General features: G+C 37.9%; 3 protein-coding genes across 6 annotated transcripts in view; 2 read left to right on the forward strand and 1 right to left on the reverse strand.

Moving 5' to 3' along the window:
- The first annotated feature begins 1,232 nt into the window (after nucleotides 1-1,232).
- Nucleotides 1,233-6,879, forward strand: slc26a1 (solute carrier family 26 member 1). Of its 2 annotated transcripts, none has more exons than XM_082141941.1 (4): nucleotides 1,233-1,368; nucleotides 2,702-2,873; nucleotides 3,792-4,433; nucleotides 4,932-6,879. In XM_082141941.1, the coding sequence occupies exons 3-4, from the start codon at nucleotides 3,843-3,845 to the stop codon at nucleotides 6,447-6,449; spliced, it is 2,109 nt and encodes a 702-aa protein (XP_081998067.1). In that variant the 5' UTR covers nucleotides 1,233-1,368; nucleotides 2,702-2,873; nucleotides 3,792-3,842; the 3' UTR covers nucleotides 6,450-6,879. The 2 variants fall into 2 exon arrangements, with proteins under 2 accessions (XP_081998067.1, XP_081998066.1); XM_082141940.1 differs by having other exon boundaries at nucleotides 1,234-1,368; nucleotides 2,702-2,807.
- A 1,066-nt stretch (nucleotides 6,880-7,945) lies between these two features.
- prc2 (protein regulator of cytokinesis 2) lies at nucleotides 7,946-15,490 on the forward strand. Of its 3 annotated transcripts, XM_082141945.1 has the most exons (14): nucleotides 7,946-8,105; nucleotides 8,556-8,688; nucleotides 8,768-8,890; nucleotides 9,225-9,458; nucleotides 9,536-9,706; nucleotides 10,402-10,551; nucleotides 10,672-10,822; nucleotides 12,660-12,796; nucleotides 12,882-12,977; nucleotides 13,115-13,261; nucleotides 13,423-13,518; nucleotides 13,600-13,722; nucleotides 14,816-14,914; nucleotides 15,119-15,490. In XM_082141945.1, the coding sequence occupies exons 1-14, from the start codon at nucleotides 8,089-8,091 to the stop codon at nucleotides 15,182-15,184; spliced, it is 1,743 nt and encodes a 580-aa protein (XP_081998071.1). In that variant the 5' UTR covers nucleotides 7,946-8,088; the 3' UTR covers nucleotides 15,185-15,490. The 3 variants fall into 3 exon arrangements, with proteins under 3 accessions (XP_081998071.1, XP_081998070.1, XP_081998072.1); XM_082141944.1 differs by having other exon boundaries at nucleotides 13,423-13,722; XM_082141946.1 differs by lacking the exon at nucleotides 13,600-13,722.
- A 498-nt stretch (nucleotides 15,491-15,988) lies between these two features.
- Nucleotides 15,989-18,790, reverse strand: part of LOC309478342 (5-hydroxytryptamine receptor 4) — a 33,645-nt gene continuing 30,843 nt past the window's right edge. Inside the window, exon 10 of the mRNA XM_082141967.1 lies at nucleotides 15,989-16,917. Within this exon, the coding sequence (XP_081998093.1) occupies nucleotides 16,824-16,917 (94 nt within the window). The 3' untranslated portion in view covers nucleotides 15,989-16,823. The remainder of the gene's footprint in view (nucleotides 16,918-18,790) is intronic.

The raw sequence follows: 18,790 nt of genomic DNA on the forward strand, positions 1-18,790 counted from the left end.
TGCTTTTTAATCTTTGCTATTACTTCAATGCAAATGAACAAGCGCGCCATTATTTGTTGCGTAGTGACGGTCATGTTCAAGTAAGCCAAATGTATTTAATATATCATCGATGACTCACGAGTTGAGTATTTGCGCTAAATTCACGCAGATTTGGCTTGCATGAACTTCCTCAACAAAGTGAGTAAACATAGTAACACGCCAAATTGACAAGTGATTTGACAGCGTTACCCCAAGTTGATTTTTACCCGCATTTGGCGGGTTGGCGGGTGTTAATTTCAAACCCTGAGTATGAGTAAAACAAAGCCTATATGGTAAACATAACTTGATGGTACTTTTAACATTTTGATCTACAAGATAAGTAAAGGATTTTTTCCCCACATCATGGTTACTCCATGATGGAACAACAAATGTTGAACTACATTTGCATAATTTAAATGATAACGTTCAAGAATTAATAGATATAATAATAGTAATGATACCTATCATAGGCATATGTGTCATTTTGCTGCATTGACACTACTAAAAATGACCTTTTTCAAACAGGTTTCCTCAAACATACCATCTGCCCAAACATGGTCAGACAAAGAGATAGCCATGCCCCAAACCCACACCATTGGCTGAGCTGTTGGCAGGCAGATCGAGATGCTTGAACAAACAGAGAAATGTTTTGACAGCAACACAATAGAATAGAATAGAATGAGGCATTTATATAGCGCTTTCATATGGACTACTGTACACCCAAAGCGCTTTACAATCATATCAGGGGATCTCTCCTCAACCACAGACTTATACTCTCCTCAACCACAATAGCCATAGACACAAACCGTGCAACACTTTTACAGGAAAACAACCTACAAAAGGGTTATTAATATTAAAATTGCCTAAGACAATTAAAAGAAAGCATTAACAAATTTTTTTTTTTTTTAAATAACACAAAAATAACGCTTCACATTTAAAGTATGCTCAATGCATATATTGAAGTCCTAAAGTCTGTGGTTAATGATCATGTTATCTATGTGTCAATACAAAGTTAAATTCCAGTGCAATTGTATAACAAAGAAAAAATGACTGTCATGTCTCATGTGGCCCTTGTGCACTACTCAGATGCTTTCAGCTATGTATACATTCAGTAATACTAAGAAATGACTGTGGGTGGCACTGTTTCCATGGTGATCAGCCCACAGCCCCTCCTTCTTTCTCTTCCTCTCTCTCCATCTGTGATTGGTTGCTGAGGGTTAAGCAAGCGAAGTGACATCTTTACCCACAATCCTTTGCCCCATTCAGTCAAGCTACTGTGCACCGGGAAATTCAGCAGTGAAGGCATGGCAAATGTATTCTTCATTCTACTCATCCGCTCATATAATAAGGGTGAGTATTATATACATTAAATAATATTCATCCTCAGTCTTTGTATGGTGGTGGGCTTCCTCTTATTCACAGACTTTATATATTAGTGTGATATCACAAAAATATTTCATAAGAAATGTAGATAAAGCAACATCCCTTTAGGCAAATTCATGCCATGAAACATTTTTTAAAAAATTAAACACTTAACAATATAACATTAAACTGGTAAAACTGGTTTCCACACATTACTTAAACTCAAACTGCCCAACTACTATTAAGACACAGCTTACATTAGACTTCATTGTTCCAAGAACCATATTTGAATGTTTGTCTCTGTCATTCACTCATAACATATTTAATCATAAAGTATATGACTCATAACTGACTTATGTAATATAAAGTGGACCGAGATCTGTCTCTATACAACCAGCAAGACTTGATAAAGACTGTATGACTAAAATCAAGAAGAGTGGACAACTTACAGTTTGCAGAATAAACTGGTTTCCTGGACGGTTCCTTTGTTATTTAGGCCTATTGACAAAACAATCTCTATCTCTCTCTCTCTCTCTCTCTCTCTCTCTCTCTCTCTCTCTCTCTGTTAGGGGTCTAGACACCACAATAATAATAATGCAAATTAAACACACAGACAAGCACACACACACACACACAAACATGAAAAGAAATTTGTAGATATTCGATCGTATAAACATTTGTATTAAACCATTGTCAGGTTTCAACGTTAAAATCCCATGTGATCTATGTGAGGTTCCATGGGACCTATATTTAAAAAGCAGAAAATGTATGATAAAAGACAGAGATAAAAAGCACCCTGCAGAAATGTGTGTGTAAATCATATTTCACACGATTTTTCACAGTATAATGCTATGGATCCTGGAAGTAGCATGAACAACAGCATGCTGAGAGTAACATTTATAGACACGACATGCCATTGCACATCTCTGCATTGCCTGAAACAAAGAGCCACTTCTAAAACTAGTTCTCTTTAAAACTCATTTAACTTGTTCAGATCAAACTTTGATTCTGCTATTTTCTTTTCAAATTTTAAATTATATTAACACTGAAATGAGCTAAAATGTGGCTTGCGTTACACTACTCAGTCCAATCTATAAATCATTTAACTAGTTCAAACGAAACTTTGATTCCATTAATTTCATTATTTTTCATGGAACAATCTGATGTGTGAAATGTTTTGCTCCGTCTGATAAGAATCAGTAAAAGATTGACTTTGTGTCTTATTGCCAGGATGCTCTGCTATTAATCAATACATAACATTACAAACTAGCATATGTTTAACCCAGGAGTGACACAACACTTCTGCCTTCTGTTCCTACAGCCTATGAAAACCACTGACGTTGGAATGAGGGACTGCCTAAATGCAAACTGAAGCATGGACTTGCACCACTGCTTTTCATTTAGCCGGTGGGAGGTGGGGTAAAGAGGTTAGTGCATAAATTGACATTCAATTTATAGCTTGATTTCTATTCTTTAAGAGACCACTTATTCAGGTGAGTGTTGTATTTAATAGTTGCTCACTTAGATTGTAATTCCTCTCTTAAAATCAGACACCTTGACCACATCAAGGACAACTGCAGAGGAAAACTAAATAGTTGTTAATGCCAGTTCAAATATAATAAACTTTATTAGACGTCATCATGGAAAATGGTCTTATCTAAGTGGTGATTTTACGACCCTCCAATAAAAAGGCAATTATTACATAAATAGCATGCAAGCATAGTTCACTTTGATTCCAGACGTCTTTCATTGTAAAGAAGGACAGGCACATCCAAACTTAGATGCCTGCCACATTGACATGAAGAGAATTTAATGGGACAAGGAATCAAAAAGAAATTTTGGGTGAGATTTTTCTTTGAACTAATTAGTAATTGGACGTTTTCACTCAAGAATTGCTTTGAATAGCCCCATCACTTTGCTTAAATCAATGTGCCCACATCATCTGACCTTGTCATTTGTGGAGTGGGGGTTGTCACTTTTATCAATGATTATTAAAGGCAATGGATTTTATCATCATTGCCACCATAAAAGAGTTGTATAAGCACAACACATTGTGCATACAAAATCCTAATAATAATTATGGCTGAGATGTAGATATAAGATCAAGCTTTTGTTTCTTAGTTTCGCTTTAGTCTGTAGATCAAGCAGCTGTAGAGGCTGTGAAAAGAGAAGCACGTGATAATCATTTATAATGATTGGTGAATGCTGTCTGTAAAACCTCTGATAATTGTGTTAACTTGTGTGACTAATTATTGACTTGAACCAGCCAAAAAAAGAAAATGGAGAAAACTGTATTCCATTCAGACTTGTTCTAAGCACAGCGATTAATCAGTTACCCCTATTTAACAGACATCCAGTTTGATCTTTAAGGGAGATCACTTACTGATCAAAGGTCTTTGTCCCTTTTTCAGGAGCTGTGTTAAAAGCCTCATCAGTGCTTGGGTCCCTCATCACTGGAAGCCATGGAGGACCTAAACTCTGTGACTGTGGGCCCACTAAAGCGCCGAGTACGACAGAGGAGAAGGATTCATGAGATTATCAAGACCAAGTTGCAGCGAAACCTCTCCTGCTCGGGACCTAAAGTGAAGAGGACTCTAACAGGCTTCTTCCCCGTAGTTAAATGGCTTCCAAAGTACAAGGTAAAGGAATATATATGGGGAGATCTGATGTCTGGGCTCATAGTTGGCATAATACTGATCCCTCAAGCCATTGCGTACTGCCTGCTGGCTGGCTTGGACCCCATCTATGGCTTATACACATCGTTTTTTGCAAACATCATATACTTTTTCATGGGGACGTCAAGACATGTTTCTGTGGGCATCTTCAGCCTCATGAGTCTGATGGTTGGACAAGTTGTGGATCGAGAGGTTTACCTCGCAGGCTTTGATTTGAATGACGACAGTACAAAAAACGCATTTGGGTTAAATGGCACTGCGGAAACCAACACCACTGTTGTCAACTTGAAGATCACGGCTCTGAATATGGAATGTGGAAAAGAATGCTACGCCATTAGCATTGCCACAGCTTTAACTTTACTCGCTGGAGTCTACCAGGTACGTACATATTCAAGAAATTTGCTAAATGTACTTTATGACTTCAAAAATGTAATCAAACAAAAAGTAGTAAAATGTTTTCATTTAAATACATGCGAGTGGACATATCTTAATCATTATTTTAAATAAATAAATCAGGAATAAGGTGTCAAAAAATGGGAGCACTGTCATAAAAAGGTCAAATCTCATTTTCATAATTTTCATAAGATACTTTAAGAGACTTATGAAAATTATTATGTTAAAATGTTGGCTATTTCTTTAAAAATATATAATATTAATAATCTTAATAATGACATCTTCCAAATGAATAATATGATTTATATTTACATTCTTACTTTATGCCCCAAAAAATATCCACATACAGAAGTTTAAAAAGCTCATTATAGATATCACTGTACATATGAACTGTATTTTTTTATTTACTTCTAAATGAATACATTAGAAAAAAAAATCTATGTCATGTCGTTGACCTGAAGGTGTATTGTATTTTCTCCTCAGGTGTTGATGGCTGTTCTCAGGCTGGGGTTCGTCTCTGTTTATCTCTCTGCTCCTATGCTCGATGGCTTTGCCACTGGGGCATCTTGTACTATCCTCACCGTTCAGGCAAAGTACCTGCTTGGCCTTAAGATCCCTCGACACCAAGGCTACGGCACAGTGGTGGTCACCTGGATCAACATCTTCAAGAACATCCACAAAACCAACTTCTGTGACTTAATAACAAGTGCCATTTGCATCATAGTGCTGGTTGCAGGAAAGGAGATCCAGGATCGCTACAAAGACCGGTTGAAGATACCAATGCCCACAGAACTGGTGGTAGTGGCAGTTGCCACGATAGTTTCCCATTTTGCTGATTTAAATGGGCAGTTTAGCTCCAGTATCTCAGGTGCCATTCCAACTGGTTTCATTCCTCCAAAGGTACCAAGCGTTGAACTGATGCCCCGGGTAGCATTTGATGCCATTCCATTAGCTGTCATCAGTTTCGCATTTACCGTTTCTCTATCCGAGATGTTTGCTAAAAAGAACGGCTACACGGTTAGGCCCAATCAAGAAATGATAGCAATTGGGTTCTGCAATATAATTCCTTCATTTTTCCATTCTTTCACTACAAGTGCAGCCCTTGCCAAAACTATGGTGAAGGACTCAACAGGTTGCCAGACTCAGGTCTCCAGCATAGTGAGTGCCTTAGTGGTTCTACTAGTCCTCCTCTTCTTTGCACCATTTTTCTACGCCCTGCAGAAATGTGTCCTCGCCTGCATCATCATCGTCAGTCTGCGGGGCGCCCTGCGCAAATTTCGAGACGTCCCTAAACAATGGCGTGAGAGCAAGATTGAGGCGATTGTCTGGTTGGTGACCATGAGCTCAACTGCTCTAATAAGCGTGGAGCTTGGATTGCTGATCGGAGTGGTCTTCTCTATGATCTGTGTGGTGGTCCAGACTCAGAATCCTAAGGTTTCGTTACTGGGACAAATTGAACAAACCAATGACTTTGAGGACATGGAAGAGTATGATAATCTCTCGCCTATTCCAAAAGTGAAGATCTTTCGTTTTCAGGCGCCTCTTTTCTACGCCAATAAAGACTTCTTTTTAAAGACTTTATATAAAGCAACTGATCTTGAGCCATTCCTTGAAATAACCCGCAGGAGAAAACTGGAGAAAAAAGCTAGAGAAAAAGCTGTGAAGAAGACTGATAGCGTAGATCAAACAAATGGAGATGTAAGTGTAAGCTTGATTTCAAAAGATTTAGATTTTCATACTATCATCTTGGATTGCTCCTGCATTTCCATAATCGACACAACAGGAGTGAGCACCTTCAAAGCGGTTTTAAAAGACTATAAAGAAGTTGGCATCAATGTAATTCTAGCTTGCTGCAACACAACCATAATAGATTCTTTAAGGAGAGGCTCTTTCTTTGGGGCTGGTGACAAAGACATGGAAAGACTGTCATTCCATACCATCCAGAGTGCTGTTTGTTTTGCTACTGGTACGACACAACCGGTTAATGACTCGTCTGTGTAATGTGTCCACAAATGGGCCTCAAGAGTCGGAAAAAGAAAATGTTTCGATTAAAGCATAAGAAACATGAAATTCAACTCCTGGAAAATGATCTCATGTTGAACAAGTTTATGAAAGCATCAATTGATGGCACAAAAATTCCACTCCTGTTTGAATGTGAATATTCTGAATGGTGCTACTGTACAAATTCATGGTTATGATTATACACTGTAAGACAAAATTGCATTATGTCTCATTTTAACTTTTTTAACTGTTTTTGTGATATATTTCTAATGACAAACTAATCCCTCATAAATAAGTGTAAAATTTAAACACAGGACCATGAGAAGGCAATACAGAGTTGTGATTTTAAGTTAGCCTATACTACTGTATTTTATATGTGAACATGTTTTTTATGGTTTTCTTCGGAAATAAAAGTGAATGATGATTTTCACCTGGAGAAGTGATTATATTTTAAACCTGTGTCAATAACTATTATTTGGACTTCACCATTTGGATACACTTGCTACCTCAAGGTTCATACAGTACTTGTATTTAGCTACATATGCACATGAATATTGTAAAGCGGGGGGTTAGCTATTTCTTTTTCAAACAAATGATGCCTTGAGAGGAGAGACGAAGCTGGAATCCCCTGATAAATATTGCATAAAACCACATATTATTATTTTTTACATATTTTGCTATGTGTTCACATTCAAAAACGTTTTAATTTTAGTACTTTATAATATATGTTATTGTGCTACTTGTTTTCAGTTAAAGGTATAGCGGAGGATGTTTTACTTCCTGGTGGGTAGTCTAAACTATTGGTCCTCCTAATTGTCAATCATTCTGGTGAATCAATCAAACTTTTCAAAAAGTGGAGAGGGCGGGTCTTATCTAAAATTTGGAAAGATCCTCCGCTATACCTTTAACTTTGTACTATTGTTTACTACAATTATTTTGACAATTATAAAACAATAATAGTTGGACCCCCTGCAGACCTAGTTTAAAACCCCAATTGCCAATGTTTTGGCCAAGAAACACACACAAAAGTGTCATTTCAGCTTACTGTAACGTTACCTGATTTGAAGATTCTCCACTGACTGCAGATTTTGTGGTTTGCAGGCCACCTGGCTTCACGGTTCATCATTTGTTCAGTTCTTTTACAACAGCAAAAGTGTAGTTTCTTATCTATTATGTTTAGTGGAGCAAAGGTCCACAGGTTATCTGAAGGTTATTCCAATAGTTTTTATCACACTAACATCATAAAAGTTGTGACGAAAAATAAATAAAAATAAAGTGAGATTGGAGCAAAGGTCCACATGTTATCGGAAGGTTATTCCAATATTTGATCACACTAACATTCAAAAGGTTGTGAGTGACGAAAACCAAACAAACCTTCGTTATCAAATCACTACGGAATGCGTTTGATTAATATGATAAGGAAACTATTCCGCTCCAGGACGCAAAGTGGCGCACTACTACAGACTCTATATGAGTCTCTCTTTTCTTTTCACGCTGAATCCAGTGAAGAAGACAGAAGTCAGTTGCGATTCAAATTTTTACCGCTCACTGGCTGCGGGGAGAGACGACTGTTATTCATTTTTATACGTCATATTATATTTAGTTTATCGACGGAGTTGTGCGTTAATACGGTACAACGATGTCTTGTCGAAGAAGGTAAGTGTGTATACGCGGAGACTGTTAAACATCGCGAGATTAAATTATATTATGGCCGTGTCTCATTATCTGGTTATTTACTGTGGCTGGCAGTGGCAACATAAAACACATTACATACCTAACTACATGCATTTGTGTAATCCAGCGAGTTTTATTGAAGCTTTAAAAACTTTTTTGGTGTTCATATAACAGTGTTAAATGGATAGTTTAGGCAAAAAAATATGATCATAATAATAGCAGTAATAAACATCCTGTCATCATTTTGCTCACCCTCATGTTGTTCCAAAACTGTATAACATTCTTCTGAACACAAAAGGAGATCATTCACTTTCACTGTTTTGCAAAAAGATAAAAATGGAAGTGAATTGATACTGAGGCTGTCAGTCCTAAATTTCAAAGTCCTTCAATATTCATTTAATCTAATTTATTTGCTTTTGTTTTCATGAGCAGTGAGGCTCTGGCATTCTCTCTTGTGACTGAGATCAATCATGCGATGGCCAGGCTTGTAGACATATGGGACAGCATCGGCATCATGGAAGAACAGAGAGTGGAGCGAATGCAAACTGTGAAAAAGCATATAGATGTAAGTTATGCCTTTGCATGCATCACATCCCTCACATATTTAGGCTTTATACTTACTCTTAATTATACATGTTCTCTAGGGGCTTTTACATTCCATGATCATGGAGGAAGAGGCCTTAAGACACCGCATTAGAACCGATATAATTTCTTCCCAGAAACAATTGGATACCCTGTGCTTGGAACTGACAGTGGAGCCATACAAAGTAAGAGCTGTGAAATATTCTGATGGCTGATTACGGATTCAGCCATAGACTTTATTCATTCATTTATTGAAAAAGTTTTTAAATTAAAAAGCTACTAAATATTACAAACATTTTGATGAATGATTTTCCACCTTTGTTTAGTTCAAATTTAATTGAGTTACTTTATAATGCCGTTTATTATGTTAAAATGACCAAATCAACACACATCAGGTATTTTAATCTATTAAGGCATGTCTCAATTTTGGTAATTTTTTCCCAGAGAATTTCAAACTTTGTATGCTATTCATGGAAAGTTCCTGTTTTTCTTTTATGGTTATCTTGCAATCATTTATAGTTTGAGGAAGATCTTACAGTTCTGCAGTTGGAGAAGAACCTGCGGTGCCGTGTGGATTCTCTTCTAAAGGAGAAGAATGAACGTTTGAGTGAGCTGAGCGATTTGAAGAAGCAGGACGAAGAGTTGTGCGTTACTCTGTGCACTACCCCATACTACATTCCTTCAGGAAGTGTGCCCTCTCGAACCCAGCTGCAGGAACTCCAGGAGCATGTCGAAAAACTCGGCAAAGAAAAAGTATGTATCCTAAGTGTTCTGAACACTCATGAGTTTCTGTCCTGGATGCTTTTGATATTTTAGCTCTGTGTTTGTAGGAGAGCAGGGTGAAGGTATTCTCTGGGCTCAGGGAGGACATCAGGACTTTAATGGACGAGATGGGACATGAACCAGAGAGCAGTCTGGAACGGGAGTCTATATGCCCCGACACTGACATTTTTCTGCTCACACATGACAATATCAAAGCCTTGAAACTGCTGCTCAGCCAGGTGCTACACTTTAAATATTTTATTTTGGTTTTGAAAATGTAATTGTTTTTTCTGATTTGGGTGGTTAGAAGATATAAATACCATACCATACCTAGTGGTGCCATCTAGCGGTTATGTACAGAACAACTTCAGCCAGGGTCCAAAATGAACATGCCAAATGCAAATAAAAATCACTGCAGAGCATATAAAACTGTTATATTTGCTAGCTGGTCAATAACTATTATTATGAAATACAAATTTTTATTTTTTATTTTACAGTGCACTAGTATATTGCATATATGAACTTATTTAATTTTAATAATTTATATAATAATTAAATTAAATAATAATTTTACTAATGATTGTTGTTGTATAGCTGATCATGTGCCTGTGGGGGTATTCCAGAAAGCATATTATGTGAATTACATGGGTGCGTTTTACTCTTGAGTAAGCGGATAACCTTAACTTTCAGTTCCAAAACCTGAGGTAACAATGTAAGTAGCCATAGTGACTTATTCTCTGAACATAACCTGCTCCGGTTAGTTTACTTCAGAGGTATTCAGCGCATGCGTGGCCTATTGATTTTGGAACCTGTGTAGCAAGGTTTGGGTTAATCAACCGAGAGTTCACGGTGTGTATCATAAGTTAACCTTGATTTCTGGAATACCCCCCCAGAAAAATGCATTTAATGCTTGATTAATATTTATTCCACACAGCTTGAAATGAAGAAGGAATCCTTGATTTCAGCTCGTGACAAACTCAAGGAACGAGCTACGAGCCTGTGGAATCGTCTGAGTTGTCCTGAGCCGGAAGGCGAGGTGTTCCGAGAGTCTGCGATGAGCACTCTCTCTGATGATATCAGGCGGGTAAGAGCTTTTCCATCTAAACCACAGGATGTCATTTCAGAGCACTAGAACCCTGTCGTAGATCTTAACTCTCCTTGCGGTTTACCAACAAATGCTAATGGGGTGCATTTCCTCTTCCAGTGGCGGGGCTGTGTGGAACATCTGGAGAAACTTCAAATGGCTCGACTGGAGGAGGTGGTTAATAAGATCCGACAGGAGCTTGTGGTTCTATGGGACAAATGCATGTTTGGACCAGAACAGAGAGAGCTGTTCAATGTTCACTTCTGTGATAGTAAGTTACCCAAAACTTAAAAGCAGTCAAGTCATATAAATATATTTAAAGGGATAGTTCACACAAAAATGAAAATTCTGTCATCGTTTACTCACCCTCAAGTTGTTCCAAACCTGTATGACTTTCTTACTACTTCTAAACACAAAAGAAGATATTTTGAAGAATGTCGGTTACCAAACAATTGTATTTTTTTATGCCTTGGGTCTGTTTGGTTGCCCATATTCTTCATAATATCTTCTTTTGTGTTTAGCAGAGGAAAGAAATTCATACAAGTTTGGAATAACATGAGGGTGAGTAAATGACAGAATTTTCAATTTTGGATGAACTATCCCTTTAAAGGTAGCCTGGAAATCCAGACCTAAATCTAAAAGATGAACCCGATATGATTGGTGCAGCTCAGATAGAGGGGCATATTTAATGAGTATCGTTACTCGACACCATAGTAACTCACTGAGCAAATTCAACTTGTGCTCTCGCGAGAACTCTGGATTACCAGGGTACTTTAAAGGTACATTATTACCCATTTTCCACCAGTATGGCTCGCATTCTGGAGCCAGAGCCTGTTGTTTCCACAGACTTGAGGAATGAACGCTGACATAATGCTGCTATGTTGTTTTAAAACCAGTCTTAAAAAACATTGCGCGTCCCAGTGTTTCTGCAGGCAGTGCTGCACTTCTGTTTTGCTGACCACAGTGCAGGGAGTGATTCTAGAAAACTGACAGCTCGCATAATCCACCGGTGCTCTCATCTGTCATATTTGGAAATAAACTGAAACTGTTGATTCACTCACTCTCTCTCGCACACTGGGTCTCTCTAGTGTGCATAGTTTTATATATTTAGATATAAAGAGCAATATAGTGTGATGTTATTAGATTGCTCAACGAGACAGCGGCAGCGTTTCTCAGTCACCCGCTCTCTGACTCTGTTCAAGACCAGCAAGTTTTTAGGGCCTGAGTTAAACCGATCTCTCTGTCCCGGAAGCACCTTTTCTGCAGTGGAGAAAGATTTTGCGGAAGAACATTGTTATGGTTGTGCTTTGACTGCTTGACTTCAAATGAATATGACCCTTTACAATAGATAATTACAATGATCTCTGTCAGTGAGTATCTGTTGGATAAAATGCTTTATTCACCTGGTGAATAATAATAATGCCATCTTCATGTCGCTTTTACAACATTTCAGATCCCTCGGTTGTTGCCATCTCCGGAAAGCCAAGGCAATGTTGATTCTCGTTTAATTATGAGCTCTGTCTCGTTATCTTTTTGCCAGCAGACTCCTCTGTTCTGCATTTTTTTATTTTTTTTATTTTTTTTTTATGGTTGATTCCGTGGAGGAGGATAAGATTAAGCGTGCTCCATGCCAACCTTTCTCGCTCGTTGTGACAACTAACCTGTGACAACTAACCCATGCCACTCCCACATCAAACACACACCAAAGTAACCGGAGCAAACTTTTTTCTATTTACGGATATGATTAGATGCGCACAGGCGAGTGACACATGTACGCAATTTCCCACCTGGTCTAAAATATTAACACTTATAATAGGTGACCACAGCGCTAACCATAGTGAATCAGGTTGACACATTTTTTGGAGGAAGGATTGATGATTTATCGACTCAATATTTAAATTGTTAATTTTGAACAAAAAAGTAACATTGGTTTAGCTTTAATTCCTAGCTTTTCTCAGCAAATTAATTTTAATGAATTCATTACCATTTTATGGAAATAGTTTAAATATTGTAAAGATTACCAACCGTATTTAAAATCAAAATATCCGTCAATAAAAATTGACTCCTTGCTAATGGAAAAGGGCTTTAACTTCATTCTGGTTGAACAGATCACTACACCGAGGAACTGCTGGCCCTCCATGACACGGAGCTGCTGAGAATGATGGCTTTCTATGAGGCAGCACAACCCATACTGGAGGACGTAGAGAAATGGAAGAGGAACTGGGCTCTCTTTCAAGAGTTTGAGGTTCTCTCTAGTCCCATGCTTACAGTCAACTCAACCGTATGTGGTTTCACACGTGTCATTTTGTTCTATACGTTTTACTTACCAGAGAAAGGCTGCGGATCCAAATCGCTTCAGTAACAGAGGAGGGTCTCTGCTCAAAGAGAGTAAGGACAGGGCCAAAGTGCAGAAACTGCTCCCAAAGGTACTTAAAAAAATGTCCTGTTTTGCAACCTCAATAATGATTTTAATTTTGGGGTGACCTATTCCTATTGTAAACAAGTTGTGGCTGTGAACAACGAAAAAAATGGTCAATTTACCTGTGTATTTCTACACATACAGCTGGAAGAAGAGTTGAGAGGCCGTGTGGAAGAATGGGAAAAGAATAAGGGGTCTTTCTTCCTTGTGCAAGGTCAAAGGATCATGGATTTCATCTCCAGCCAGTGGGAAGAGCATCGCTTGCTGAAAGATAAGGAGAAGAATGAACGGGTGAGTTTCACTTTATGGGTGTTTAAAATATCAGATGGCGTGCAATTTAGTAGTACATACTTGTGACAAATATCTTACCCTGATATATTTACATACTGTTTTGTTCAGGATTTTTTTTTTTTTGCTTTATTACACTAACCTGAATGATTCTTGCTTTCCAGATGACAAAGAAAACCGAAATCTCTCAGTTTAAAACTCCAACAAAGAGAGCCCTCGGAGCAACATATACCACCCCCACCCCTAACAAAATTAAAAAGGTACTCGTTTTCTTACTGAGAATGTTGTGTGCAATAACAAGGATTTTATCGAAACACATGTTCCTCTTTCAATTGATTCAGACAACCAATCAGCTGGCACCTCGCACTGCCACCGTTAACAGTGTCAGTAGCGCCAGCGGCAGCAGCAGCTGCTCATCCACCACGTTTCTGTGTGTGCCAGGAAGGCCTCAACTCTCTGCCAAGGTGAAAACACCTGATCGGGGCAATCAAAACTCAACTCTGTGATCAAAGCTTTTGGCTTGAGATCAGTCCAAAAGGAATGTGGTTAGACTTATAGGGTTAGTTCACCCAAAAATGAAAATTCTGTACTCTGTACTCGCCCTCTTGTCGTTCCAAACCCGTAAGACTTTCGCTCATCTTCGGAACACAAAATAAGATATGAAATCTTGAGAGCTGTCTGTTACTCCATTGACAGCTATACAGCTACCACTTTGACGCTTCAAAAAGTTCATAAAGAGATCGTAAAACTAATCCATATGAATTGAACTGTTTAATCCAAATTTACTGAAGAGACTTGATCGCTTTATATGATGAACAGATTGAATTTAGGCTTTTATTCACACAAACATTGATCAGCAAACATAAACAGAAGCTTAACCAAACTTGCTTGACCCACGAGAACAAACCTCTTGCGGAATCTCAAACGTGCTGCGTAACACACGAGAATGAACCTCATTGGTTCTTGCTGAATCTCAAACGTGCTGCGTAACACGAGAATGAACCTCATTGGTTCTCGCAAGTCAAGCAAACATGCTTGAGCTTCCATTTCCCACAACTGATGTGTGAGGTGATGAATGTTTATATGTGAATAAAAGCCTACATTCATCATATAAAGTGATCGTGTCTCTTCAGAAAATCTTGACTAAACCACTCAATTCACATGGATTAGTTTTGATATCTCTTTATGAACTTTTTGAAGCATTACTGTGGTAGTTGTGTAGCTGTCAATGGAGGGACACAAATCGCTCTGATTTCATCAGGAAGATCTTCATTTGTTTTCCGAGGATGAACAAAAGTCTAACGAGTTTGGAACGACATGAGGATGAGTAAATGACAGAATTTTCATCTTTGGGTGAGCTAACCATTTAAGTTCAGTGTTAGAATAGAGATGTTCCCTCAGCTAACACTAGATGACACTGTTGGATCAACAAAAATTTGTACTCTGTAAAACTGTAGGTCAAGTCTAATTTTCTTTAGTATGTTGTTGGTAGCGTCTTTACACTGAAGATCAATGATGCTTCTTAATTTTTGTGTGGTTTTGTCTTTGGTCTAACAGAGGAGCAAGACAACAGAGGCCAGCTCTGGCCCACGTGTGCCGCTGCAGGAGTCCAACAGTGACAAGAAATTGGTTCCAATGAGCTACTCAGCCTTTACCGTAAGACCAATCACTCAGTTCTAGACCACTTCCCCGGATGTATATTAACTCCAAATGGAGCATCGGTGATAGGAAGGATGCTCATTTGTGACCGCTAATTCCCCTGAGAGAGATCATTAACATTTTAAGACCCACACATAATAATGATTGTGTTCAGCTCGTAAAAATGTGTTAATAAACGTGTTGTCTTGTTTCCCATTACAGAGCGAGCTTTCCAAGAAAGCCAACAGTGATGCTTTTCTCAATTCCACTGTTAGAGACATGCTTTGAATGGACTGTCAGCATTGTTTTTTATTATTTATTTTTATATGAGGTTTAGGTCATATATAATCATGTCAGGATTTGAAACTGTACAGGATAAAATGATTCTCAGGTGTTTGCCTTATTTACATTTTAACAATGCAGTGACTTTCCAACAACTTTGTTTTAAAAGGCACAATTATATATATTTTTATATTGCTTTGTCATTGTTTACCTATTTAGTTGGATTGTGTATATATTAGCTCATAAAAGGTCAGTCATTTCCTTGTGTATATACAGCACTTTTAATAAAATGCTTCTTTTATACATTCAAAATTGAATCATTATTTTTGTTCTGATTTCTGCCTTGGTGAGCATGAGACTAAACATTTTACTGACCCCAAACTTTTCAATGGTGATGTATATTGTGAGTGGATGTCAACACAGTGCTTCAGAGATCTTAGCATCATTATATATCATCAGATTGATCGCCACTGGCAGAGCATAAACATCTGTTGTGTACCTTAACTTCACATTTGAAATCTTCACATTCATTTTGCAAATGGATAGTAATTTATTTCTTTGATGGTCAAGTTTGAATTTTTAAGTGGCACTAGATACCTCGACATGTAATTGGCTCATTTGTCCAAAACAATGTAATGGCCTGATCAAGCTAATGCTTTCAAGGCCATATGAAGCATTACACAATTAAAATATTCTTCACCATTTAGCTGTCTCCTAGGACCCTCCATCAAGCCGTCTGGAGCACAATGGAAAGAACAATGGCAAATCAATCAAACAGATGCTTTTATGTAATGGATGAGAAGTGCTGAACAGATTTTATGTAGTTTTATGAAACTTTTGTTTTTAGATTCATCTTCCAGATACACTGTACATTAAATTCAGTTCGATTACACAATGATACAATAAAAGTACGAATGTCACACAGTGACAAGCCACTGCTTCTTTTCACAGAAGTCAACTACATGTACAACATAAATACCTTAATGAATTAAAGAGGGAGTATCAACTCCTTAGTTTTAAAATGAGTGTTTGAGGTTCACTGTATACAAGAATAACCACATGCTTAATGACAGGCCGTTTTTAACGGTCTGCTGAGCAGTATATATTTGTCATTGTTAGCCTTTACAGCCAAAGCAGAAGTATCCCAGACAGCAACATATTTTCTGCCCAGATCCGGCTCACATCTGGTACACATGGAATCCACGCGTACCAGATGTGGGCCGTATCTGGGAGGACAGACACTATGTTGTTGTCTGGGATTGCTCCTAATTTGAAAGATGAGAACTACATAAATGAGCAGTAAGCTGACAACCCCATATAGCTTGAAAAATATTCAAGGGGATGATGAAATATCTGTACAGAGCAGTTTTCTTTACCTTTACCTTTTTGTTTCAAACTTTAAATGCCTGGGCCTATTATCTGTTTGCTTTCGTCTGATAAAATGTCTGCATGCTAACATCATCATCATCACACTGTAGAAGTTCTGCCAAATAGGCCTATAAACAATCTTTGATTTGTCATACATCACGGAAAGCGAAAACCCATCAAAAAGCTAACTGCAATGAAGTCTCTTGATTTGACACATATGTAGGCAGTTGTCTGTATGTTCTCATCAAACAACATTTGTAGGCTTTTGAACTCTTGGCTATGATGCACCAACAGACTCCTGTGATTCCAGCTCACTCGACAGAAATCGGTTGGAATTGTTGCTGTGTCTTCGGCTTTGAAGAAATTTCAATCTGAAGATAAAAAAAAAAAATATACATTTATATTCTGCTTGGTTGGCAAAGAAGCTTTCTTGGAGAAGAAGACAATGCAGTTCAGTGCAAAAAGAATATGCTAATGTCAGTGGACAGGGAATAAAAACAGATGTGAACAGGAAAATGAGAAAAGCCAAAAATACAAATCAAAAGTAATGAAAGTAAAGACGGATCAGACCAGAAACAACCTAAGCTCAGCAACAGATTCTTTGTACATATATAGTAATATAGAGCCTTATGGACTGGCTTTGGACATACAATTTCTAAATGCCCCTGTTATGATGTCTCAGTAACTCCTCAGGGAAAAAAGTTGTTCTTGAGCTAAAATACACAGGAACCCTTAAAGGGATAGTTCACTTTGAAATTAAATTTTGGTATGTTTTAGCTTACCTCAAGGGCATCCAAGATGTAGGTGTCTTTTTTTCCGCAGTAGTTTCAATTTTGATATTTTTAGGTCAAACCGTTCTTGTCTGTCAGTCATATAATGCAGGTTGATGGTCACTTGTCTCAAACAGCATGCACAGAGTCCAAATTAGATGTCACACTAGATGTCGCCTTGGCTAATGCGAAACCGTAGCCAAGGCGACATCTATTGTATATATCTATACCCGCCCGCGCTCTCAGATCACTTGTACGTGGCTGAGTTCAAGAGGTAAAAACTATATAAAAACTGTTCGTTTTCTCACACAAACCGCTCGTTTCGTGTCTTTGGCCATCAATGTGTACTTACGATGGGGAATTGTTTAATTTGGACGACGGGGAATTGTTTTAATTTGGACTCTGTGCTTGTGTTTTGAGACCGTGACCATAGACCTGCATTATATGACTGACAGACAAGAACGGTTTGACCTAAAAATATCAAAATTGAAACTACTGCGGAAAAAAAGACACCTACATCTTGGATGCCCTTGAGGTAAGCTAAAACATACCAAAATTTAATTTCAAAGTGAACTATCCCTTTAAAGGATTAGGTCACCTCAGAAATGAAATTTCCTGATAATTGACTCACCCCCACATCATTCAAGATGTTCATGTCTTTCTTTCTTAATTCAAAAAGAAATTAAGGTTGTTGAGGAAAACATTCCAGGATTTATCTCCATATAGTGGACTTAAATGGGGTAACGTTACAAGGGTACAACGGTTTGAAGGTCCAATTGCAGTTTCAGTGCAAGTTCAATGGGCTCTACACGATCCCAGCCGAGGAATAATGGTCTTGTCTAGCGAAACGATCGGTAATTTTCTAAAAACAAAAAAAAAAACAAGAAAAAACAAAACAATTCCAAATATACTTCTTAACCAGAAATACTCATCTTGCACTAGCACTGCGCCACAAGGTTCGGTAAAAAAAAAGGTAAGGGTATAGGGCGAAAAACTTAATTACATTTTCTCCTCCAAATTCAAAATCGTCTGACATATTGTTTTACCTTTTATTTGATTAAATTTTTACTTTGACATTCTTTGCACGGTCGCTTAGTAAACATGTCGGTGTCACGCGTGACCTTTCAACAGGATTACGTAATGCGTGGCGCATCGCAGTGTGCTAGTGCAAGACGAGCATTTATTGTTAAAAAGTAAGCCTATAAAAAAAATTCGTTTTTTGGGGGGAAAATGACCTATCCTTTCGCTAGATAAGACCATTTTTCCTCGGCTGGGATCGTGTAGAGCCCTTTGAAGCTGTATTTAAATAACTGCAATTTAATTGGACCTTCAAACCGTTGTACCCTTGTACCCCATTGAAGTCCACTAGCCTATATGGAGAAAAATCCTGAAATGTTTTCCTCAAAAACCTTAATTTCTTGTCGACTGAAGAAAGAAAGACATGAACATCTTGGATGACATGGGGGTGAGTAAA

Source organism: Leuciscus leuciscus (assembly GCF_965113295.1).
Source record: "Leuciscus leuciscus genome assembly, chromosome: 16".
Classification (NCBI taxonomy): Eukaryota; Metazoa; Chordata; class Actinopteri; order Cypriniformes; family Leuciscidae; genus Leuciscus; species Leuciscus leuciscus.